Below are 10,322 nucleotides of genomic sequence, written 5' to 3'. Positions count from 1 at the left end.
ACAGACTGAAGCCAAAAGTTTTTGTCCACATCATCGGCTGTCAAAACACAGGGACTTCTGTCTGGGTGTGTAGATACTTAGTTTTGGAAACGGAAGAGAGAACATTTTGTTCATCTTTCCTCATGTTTCTCCCCACACACACCAACACAGAGAAAAACAACAAAGCCCTCATCATGCCATACTACTTTAGTATCTTCCATGTAACCAGAGAAAGCAATCTATAAATATTAAAGCTTCAAAGCAGCAAAAGCATTAAACTCATTAAGTAATCAGAAAGTTGAAATAACTATCAGCTGGTTGGTTGCAAGCTTAGGAAAGGTTTAGGAGTTCTAGTTTCCAATCCTTGAATCCAAGCCCTAGGCCACAAATAAGGAATTAGCCTGGAATTCATGATCAGCCTTGTAATAACAAAATTTTGTTTATACCTCGAGAAACAGCAAACAGAACCGGTTTCACTTTACAAAACACTTATTGTTGCAAACACATAAAATAGGTTTGTTTTTTAATATCTTGGTGTTGTTGAAGAAAATGAAGTTTCTCCTGGACCTTGAAACTTAGAATGAATTAAATGACACGTGAATAAATATATATTAATTCTTTTTTATTAAAGTATCAAAACAAACTTGAGAATAGAAAACAAACTGCTTTTAATGCGTTTTAAGGGTTCTCCTGAATAAAGTACACTCTTAAGAAAACTCATGCAACACACCATTTCTGTTTAGGTCTTTAAACACACTTTTCCTGGGCACAGTCAAGTGGCCTTGAGTACCATCATTTCCAGAGTAGTGTGCAGGAGCACACACACACACACATACACACACACACACGTACAAAAGCAATACAAAGCAGCTATGACCGCACATACAAAGAAATAAAAAATAGATTATCTTCTGACAATAGTAGTGGTACCATATTAACATTTGGCATGCCGAGTAAATAAGATCAAGCAACAAAAGCATGACGCCTGCGTCACCAGTGATATGGCTGAAAACAACCATACAAGTTCCCTAAGAGAGACACGTGAATTCTGTCATTATTTTCTAGTCTCTGTGGTAACACTTCATAACTGACTATGAGACAGTTTTGTCCGCTGGTATTTGATGAGCAAAAGGTGTGCGATACTGGGATGGTGCCCTGGTTTTGTATTTCCACATTACAGAAGCCAAATAACAATGAACATGGTTTGACAAGTTTATTGTAACACACTTCATGTATACCTGTTGTCTGATAAACAGCTGGACCAATTACACATAGAACTCACCCTTTGAGCCAGAGAGGCTGCCACACAGTTTCCAAACTCTGCCTACAAGATGTGAATAAAACTCTCACTGAAGTCAGTGGAACCTCCTTACAATACACAGAAAGATAATGGATTCTTAGGACAGAATTGGACCTAGTGTGTCATCTTTGTAATACATTCACTTTTCAGATGCATGAAGTACATACCTTTAAAATGTGATATAGGACATTACAATATATCCAGACCTTAGGAAGAAGTACTAAGAAGTTCTGTTGCAGAATATAATGATCATATAAGGATCAAGTACAATACGTGATAGACTCATGAGGAATTTGCAGGGTAAGAAGCTTATGGCTGAGGTATCTTTAAATTTAGCCTTTAGAACAAACACTCAATTTCAATACTGCGTAACTGGTGTAAAATATCATGTACAGTAAGCTCCATTTGTATTCTGCTTTGTCTAAATTGTGACATCGAATGGTTAGACACCACTGATGGAGATACAGAATTTTGGAAGGTATAACATCTGCACCCAGTCGTTCAAGATATTCAGTGCCTCATCTTCAAAAAAGATGAAGGTTAAGTGTTCTAAGAAGCGATGTCTCAAACACAGCTGATGAAGTTTAGGAATATATAATATTAAACACCAAAGGTAAAAAGACAGCACAACACTTGTGTTTTCAGTTTTCTCTTGCTCGCAGTATTTATTAACTCTACTCATTACGATATTAGTGATAAATTAGGATAATATTTTCTTTTACAAAAAGTTGTAAGGGTATATTTTATAGAAATAAACAATCTGAGAATTTCACAGAAACATCAGAATTTAAACACTCATAACTCCAACTGTTTTGTCCAGCAGCTCTTCTACCAGTTCAAAAACATCCAAAGTTAGTATTTCATAAAAAATAAAAACAATTGTTCACTACATCAAAACTCCTTTAGATTCTAAATAATACTTTTGATTGACTGTAGTTTCCACTCAAAAGTAAAATAAAAATAGCTGCAATCATAATTTTTCCTTCTGAATCACCTGGCAAAAGGAAGTAATCCTTACCAGCTTTGTCAAGCTCTTATGCCTGTAAGAGCTATCTGCATAAGCTCTGAAATCCATGGAACCTCTTTTGTGAAAGAGGGTTAATAGCATGAATTAAGGCTTGTAGGATTAGATCCTCGATGAATTTTCTTTTAAAAAAAACCTTTTCAAGGTTCACGAGCTGGGATTCAGTCCTAGAGTTCTTTACTTCAGCAAAACCTCTACCAATACTCCTCGATAGTTAGTTTCCTCTTTCCAGTGGGTCTAATTCACCGAGTCACTACATGATGGTACAAGCTGCTCTTTAGCAATCAAAGAAAAATTGTAGTCCCCAAAGGATAGTAGGTGAGGTGATAACTCATAAAATACGAGCTAGGCCACACAGATATTTTGCAAGAAACATTTCTTTCTCACACCTACAAGGCTCTTCAAATTCAATCACTGAGATGAGTCATACAAGAAAACCCACACAAGTGCTGTGAAAAAATTGACAAAGCTTAGTTGGAACTAAAGGGTTTGTGTGTGTGTGTGTGTGTGTGTGTTAGTTTAAAATGCAACATTACCCATCAGTACATTCTGCCAGAAACCATTCTCCTGGAAACTTCAAAAATAGTCAGTCTTCTTTCCCTATCAGCAACAAGGAAAAGTAGAGTCCATCCAGCACAGCTGTCTGTACCATGTGCATCACTGGAAGTCATAGTGTTCTAGCACAAACGTCGTGAGTGCAGATACTGTATGCTAGCAGAGAGCTAAAACTTCTGAAGCTGTTGTCTGTAGCTCCTAGGAACAGCAAGTATGACAGGTGCAAAACCTATATTTGAGGCAGAAGGCTCTTCAATTTGATTGAGACCAGATCTTCCAAGGGGAAGAATCGCTGTCAAGCCAAAATGATCTTTCCACTTAAGAAAGCAACCTGCCCTTCCTAAAGGCTCTTGACTAATAGAATCCTACACATTATGTCAGATCCTCCATGGATTCTGGTAGCTGTTAAAAACACTATAAATATTTCCATGTTTGCCGTATCACTTAACCTTGTAATGTGCCTTCTTTGATCTGTTGAATAAAAAGATTTCTTTCATCTTCAGGTGTCCTTCCGTTTTGTGCACGAACTATACAAGTAGGCCTGTGAAGATTTAGCATGTATATCAAATGCTGCTTCTCATTCTTTAGCTCTTCGATCTGGGCTTTTAATTCCGCATTGATAGTTTCCAGCTTTTCTGATTCCTAGTCACAAAGGACAGACACACACTATTACACTGAGTAGTTCAAATAGTTAGTTGCAATGTTTAGCTAATAGCTGTGGTCTTTTATCGGTGGGAAAACATATGGCTAGCAGAGAAAGAAATCTCATGTTTTTAGAGTGCTGTAATGATGAAACTATACATTTCCCAGTCAGCAACAGTTTAAAATTTACAGTTACCTTCTTTGGCCTTTAGAAAAGTGTAATGGGAGCTAGAAAGCCAAATTCAGACTTCTGTTCACTTACAGGGACAGATACCCAAAGCATTATTGCTGTCGTCTGCAAAATTATTCTGAGCTTTTGGGGTCAAAAATTGACCCAAAATTATCTACACTGCTTCTTGACTCCCTGGAACATCCTGTCACATATCTGTAAAACCATGATAAGCTAAGAAAGTAAGAACTTAACTTCTTTCCTTTGTCCTACATATAGGAATATAGAGGCCTGTATACCCAGGTACAGACCTGATGCTGCTGTTATAAAATTGTATATCACTGCACAGGAGGTGAAGACACAACTGGGGTTCTAGGACATTTTTTTTTATATAACTAATGTTTTCAAGTGTTTGAAGACTGTTGGGTGACATCTTTCCATATTTCTTACTATGATGGTACTCCATGCTATCTGTTTGGATCCTGGCAGGATGACGGACTAAGAAAAATTCTAGCCAGTCACTTACTTTTTGCAAACATTCTGTTTTTTCCTTCTTTTTATTTCGGCACTTTGCTGCGGCAATTTTGTTCCTTTCCCTTCTTCTCTTCTTTCTTTCATCCTCTTCAGGAGAAAACTGTCCAACAAAAATGGATGCACACAATCCATTAGATGCTGTAAATATGAAACCTCTATTTTGATAACTTCTGCATTTTTAAAATCAACACGGATAGCATTGTCAGTGACCACACTAGGAGTTACATAAAAATGTGATTGTGACCTTGTTTAACATACAGTATAAAGGTAGTAACCTCATCAGAATTGTCAGTTAAAATCTGACGGGAGGCTGGATGTATGTAATCCGTGTCACAGCTCATTTTAAATCAACAGTACTCAAAAAGCTCGTTGAATGTTCCCCCAGACTGACTCCCACGCCTCTAGGAGAGGAAAAGGAGCAAGGAGCATGGGGAGCAGAGTGGAGGATGTGTCATGAACGAGGCAGCGAGAGTGAGTGAAACTAAAGGCAGCACCAAGAGGGGGATATTAACATACTTCTTCAAGCTTTGTTTTGTTTTCTGTGGAGGCTCAGACCAAGGTGTAGCTGTTTACCTAACTTAAACTATTTCTCCACTTTTAAAGAGAAATGTTTTTCACTGAGAGTATTATCTTAAATAAAAACCTAGGGTGGATATAGCACAGCTAGTCCGCACGGGTCCTGCTGGACTGTCTTCAGTGAACTGGGACTTCAACAGTGACTTATTCCAAGTTCAGCCACAAGCAGGCAGGGAAACCAGATATATTGTATTGTTCTAATCACTGTAAAACCTTGTCCTTAGATGCTAATAAAAAATAAAATATCCAGCTATGAGAAATACCTGAGGTTTTCCCCAAAGCATTTAACAGAAAGCCAAGCAGCATGCTTGAAAGAATCAAGTATAGTAGAGAGGGTTGTCTATAGTTGACATAATCACTGGTCTTGTGGTGAAACTTTACTGGAGAATTAATCACTGACACTGAAATTCTATTTAAAGAGCCATACCTCCGTTTTCATCATTGCTGTTTCAACCGGCCTTTCAGAAACCGTCACCGTGTCCAGTGTGGAAGACATCCTGTGGAACTGACGCTTGTTCTGAATGGCAAACCTCAGTTCCTCTTTCACCAGTGGGGTTAAATTTGTGAAATCATCAAACCCCAGTGACCCTGCAGGGGACAAAGTGGGAACAATTGCGGAGGCGCTGACTTCTAATGCAGATACCTGGCCTGAGTGCTGGACCATCATTTTGCTGGAAGATAAAAAGAGATAAAAATAATAGTCTTTCAACAACTTAGAAAGGCAAATAATATCTCTTAGATGTATATTTCATACTGTGAATAATACTGTAGTTCTTATGTTGCTTCAATCCCCCTTTCACATGTACTCCAATCTCTCACTAGAGGCAAGCAGTTAAGTATTTGGTCACTAATAAAAACTTCAACTTTAAGTTAACTCAAAGTTAGTATTTAAAAGTAAGAACAGCACCACCACACGACACAATATCTAGGTCTTTCTGAAATTAATGTAAAAAAAACCTGTGTAAGTATGTATACTGTTAATTTTAAATTGGTAATGCATGGCAAATGATAATGGAGTGAATAGGAAGAGAAAGAAAATAAGAATAAAAATCAGAAAGCAAATAAGTAGTATTATTGTTTAAAGCACAGACAGAAAGTAAGAATATCTTCATCCACAGAGCTATAACACCACAAATTCCAGCTTCAAATGGACAGAGCATACCTTGATCTTGGCTACATTTAGGTAAAGCTCAATGAGTTCTACTAGGAGCTGAAGTTTGCTAATCATAACAGGATCTGTCACAAAATTACCACGCTTATTCTTACACAGAGTTGTATATCTGGCTCTAAACTCCTGAAAAATGGTTAATGATAAGAGCTGGCACAGAGGTAAAAGTCTATACATGCTCTGTAGCTCCAAAGCACAGACTGAGCTGGAGGGATTGACTCATGAAAAATGTGAAGCCGTTTGTTTCATTCCTTTGCCCTTGTAAAATTCGAAACTGTCCTCATGTGCCCTCTTTGGGAGGCTTGAAATTCTTAAATATTTATGGCCGGATTTTTGCTGATATAAAACAGTGTGATTGAAGAGACTTCGGGGGAATTATGCAAATGTAAACCCATGGAGAAACCTCAATTCTAGTAGGTTTCCTAAGAAATAAACTTACCCAACAGTGCTATCTACTTTTCTCTCTTTAGTCATTCTTAATTTTTAGCCAGTTTTGGAGGGAGAGAGGACCCCTACATGCTTCGTGAAAATTGGTGACCCCAATGAGGGAGAAAGGCAAAACTCAGCAGTCAGTCATTCAAGCACAGTGGGCTAGCTGATGCACACATCTCTGCCTGTCACAATCCATCTCTCACCCAGCAGAAGTGAGATAAGAGATCTGGAAGAAAATTGAGCACCTTTTGTAGGTGGTTCAATGGACAAAACTGCAAATCCATAGGAAAGCAGATTGCAATACTTCCATTGTTCATAAAGCAACTTGTGTTAAATTGGATTTTACTAGGTCAGTTTTCCAGCTTTCCTTAGTGTGTAGGTTTTTGTTGGGGTTTGGTTTTTTCGTTTTTAATAGCTGTATGGATAATTACAGTATGTGTTATCTATTCTGGTTTAAAACTATAATAATTATAGCAAAGTCAGTTATAATTAACTTAGTACAGGTAAGCAAATAGTTCCCTTGGGGTAGCACTGTAGGTAAGCTAAATTTCCACATGGTCAACCCAGAATTGCACAGTTCCCTGTACGTTACTTCAGTATCACAGCAAGAAATGTTTGGAGTCATGTGCCTTGACAAGAAGATAGATTTTGCTCAGAGATATCTAAAAATACACTGTAAATCCACACTGGTGCAAATGAGAATAGAATCTGGTTCATCGCTAAGTGAGGTAAATATAAAAATCTGAGGACAGTGAATTGCCAGTTGGTAGAAAATGCCATGTCCAGCTGCAGTCTTCCTCGCCTCTTCCTCACCCAGTCACCACAGAAGAGTTGAACATTTCCTAGAGTCTGGGGATGAAATCTTGCCTCCACTGCAATCAAGAGGACTTTTTCTATTGACCTCAACGGAGCCAGGATTTCACCCATAGTTATTAAAGATGGGGAAATTATCTGGAAAAAATTGTTATTCAGAAAGACCTTGGGAAATTTATGTAATTCTCTTCAGAAAGCCCCTGCTCATGAGTCACATTTAAAGTAGTGACACAGTTTAATCCTATAATCTCAGAAGGCTACCAGTTGCATTTTTCCAACAAGTCAGAAATGGCCCTATAATTTCAAGCTGAAGTCCTCCCATTATTATTTACCATTTACCAATATTCAGCTAATTTAAACAGGCTTATTCTGGATGACACTGAACCCCTCACTGCTAGAAGAAATTTCAGCTGTTTTCACTGAATCTGTCTCCTTGGATGCTGGTGATGGCTTCATTCAACAAAGTTAATTCTGTATAATTCAATCCAACCTGGAGTCTTAAATTAACAGCAAAACTGTTTCTCCAGCCTACAAAATAATTAGTTGGGTGAATAATTTTTGAGCTCTGGTGGTTTATTCAATCATTTTATGGTTTAGGTGAACTTTTAATTAAGGTCAGCAGCGGCACCAGAGGAAAGCAAGAATGTTTGTGCTTGAGAAATTGTGTTAATTGTGGATTTCTACTAGTTAGTGGTAAGTGTACCATGAGCACCAACAAAACGTTGCTATAATGGCTTCAGGCCCTCTTGTCCATCTGTTACCAGTGTAAAAAAGAGGGGTGGTAGAGCACCCAGAGCAGAAGAAAATGTCCTTGACCGTAGAAACTTGCTGCCCCCCTGCCCAAACAGCTCACTGACCTCCCAAACATCCTGAAAGGCACCTCTAATTGCTCAGACTTTAGGGAAGGGAAGGCCTACCAGAGGACTGAGGCTTGTGAAAGGATTTCTGCTGTGAGCTGAGTCCCATTTTGCAGAGCTGTTTGCTACTGGTTTGCTTTCCTGGGGCTCTTTCTTGGGGCAGGACTTGGTAGGGTATGCTGCCAGTATACACTGGGATTGTTAGGAGCCACCACGGTACAAATAACAGAACTAGTCAGCCTTCTTTCAAAACTCTTCAATAAACTGAATATATTCCCTTTTCATAGCAACAACGTAGATGTTTTCCAGATTCTGAGGAACAAATCTGCTTTCAAGAAAAACTGGATTTTACTATTGTACAGGATGCAACAAGTTGCAGTTCCTTTTCCCAATTTTAGTACAAATCTATAAGCCATCAAGAGCACTAACTCATTTTCTCTGGGTTTATAAGGGCTAGGGAAACAGTCTAAGAATATCAAGTCTTGTAGTATGATTACATCATGGCCTTTCTGATATAATCTCTATTTACTTTGTTAGACCATGCACAAGGACCTGTGCTCCAGGATGCTTTCAGTACTCCTGAAGTTACTGACATTGAAGGTGCTGAACATTTCACAGACCTGCACTGTAAGAGTACAACTTGTTCCCAGGGTGAGTTAATGCTTCATTACTTTATCCTCAGTTTTGAAGTTCTCCAAAGAGGAAAGTTTTTCTATGCATGGTACCCTCCTAGTTCAGGTAGATTCAGGCAAATTCATTCATTCATTCTCCCTCTGCTTCTTATTTGTTCTTCTGTTGATGAGTCTTTCCATCTACAGTGAGCTTTTGCATCTCATCTGCCAATATTTTTAAACTGAGACATACTTCCTAGCTGCGCATTTCTACTGTTTAAGGGTATTCTTATTTAATATTAACAATAAAAGTGACTACTTTCAGTCTTTTCTTTTTTTGCTTAACTGCAGATGGTTGGTTGTGCCTCTTGGTTTTATTTCTTCATATGAATTCCTTTTCCTCTGGTGCTGATGCAATAAACCCTGATAACCACTGAGGTTAATCTTAAACAGCATTAAGAGCAATTACAGTTCACAACCTCTGTGCACGCCGGTTGACCTTAAGCTTTCTGACATCCCACATCACTCCCGAACCATTTTCTGCTGCCTTCCAGCTCCTCAAACACTGTTGTTAGGAGGAAAATTGATTTCCGAGAGGAAACCCGTTCTCTGAAACAAGTTTGCTGTTGTGTCACGCCTGATTTGGTTAGGCAACAATTCAGCAACTCATCTACTCCGTGTCAAGACCGGGACAGAAAGGAAAGTGAATGTCCCCGGCTCGCAGGGGAGTTCCCCCTCGGTTTATGTGAATATCACAGATAAACCTATACGCGGCAGTGCGCGGGTTTCTCATCGCCTGGGCCGTCCCGGGGCAGCTCCCCAGTCCCGGTGCCCGGGGTCCCCGCGGTGCCGCCGGTGGCTGTCGCGCCCGCCGCGCTCCGGCGTCCCGGCGGTCCCGGTTCCGATCCCGGTCCCGGGGCCCGGCCGTCCCTCCGCCGAGGCCGCCACCGCGCGGTGCCGAGGGGCGCTGCCGGCCCGGGATGAGCCGGGGCTCGGCGGGCTCCTGCCGGCGCTCACATCTGGCGGCAGCCCGGGCAAGGGGTTCCCCCCGTGTGGGCGTCGGGAGCCAGCCGACACCGGCGGGCGGCCGCGGGGCTCCGGCGGAGATTCGGCCGGTCCAAGGGCTTTCCCCGGGGTTTCGGCCGGCAGCGGCACCGCCGAGCCCGACTTCGCCCGGGGCGGCGAAACTTCTCCCGGCGGCGGCCCACGGACCCCGCGGCGGGCATCTCTGCGCGGCGAGACAAGCTCGCAAGGAGCTCAGCCCCTCGTCCCGCCGGCACTGCGAGTCTCGGCGGCTCCCGTCGCGCTTCCACCTACCTTCCTACCGCTGCTGCCGCTTTCCCGGCCGGAGGGAAGGGGCTCCGCTCCGGCCCCGCCGCGCTGCCGTCCCGGCGGCTGTCCCCGCTCCTCCGCCGCCTCCTCCGGGAGAGCCGCTCGCTCCGCTCCCCGCTCCTCTGCCGCTCGCCTCGGTTGCATCACCCCCCTTATATAGCCGAGCGGGCAGCGCTGGTATTTACTCTGGCGGCGAGTCCCTGGCTGATGTCATGCTATTAATAGCCTCTCCGAAAGAGAGGGAGGAGGGAAGCGGAGCCCGTGGCGGTGATGCAAGGCTTCCCCGCCGGCACGGCTCGGCACGGCACGGAGCGGGACCTCCGCGCTGAG

The 10,322-nt window shown here is 41.8% G+C and overlaps 1 protein-coding gene across 2 annotated transcripts in view; it reads right to left on the bottom strand.

Moving 5' to 3' along the window:
* Positions 1-586: 586 nt before the first annotated feature.
* The window catches only part of ATF3 (activating transcription factor 3), a 13,020-nt gene continuing 3,284 nt past the window's right edge, over positions 587-10,322 (bottom strand). The window contains exons 1-4 of one of the 2 annotated variants that reach the window (XM_027890753.1): positions 9,978-10,127; positions 5,207-5,450; positions 4,196-4,303; positions 587-3,500 (exon numbers count right to left, since the gene is read on the bottom strand). In XM_027890753.1, coding sequence (XP_027746554.1) covers positions 3,303-3,500; positions 4,196-4,303; positions 5,207-5,446 — 546 coding nt within the window. In that variant the 5' untranslated portion in view covers positions 5,447-5,450; positions 9,978-10,127 and the 3' untranslated portion in view covers positions 587-3,302. Of the gene's footprint in view, positions 3,501-4,195; positions 4,304-5,206; positions 5,451-9,977; positions 10,128-10,322 lie in introns of those variants that run through there. The other variant, XM_027890752.1, reaches the window with a different exon arrangement.

The sequence above is a fragment of the Empidonax traillii genome, unplaced genomic scaffold, assembly GCF_003031625.1.
Source record: "Empidonax traillii isolate 1590-97213 ecotype Southwest subspecies unplaced genomic scaffold, ASM303162v1 scaffold296:size1881848, whole genome shotgun sequence".
In the NCBI taxonomy this organism is placed as follows: domain Eukaryota; kingdom Metazoa; phylum Chordata; class Aves; order Passeriformes; family Tyrannidae; genus Empidonax; species Empidonax traillii.
Note: the sequence above shows the minus strand (reverse complement) of the source record. Positions and strands in the feature narration are given on the sequence as shown.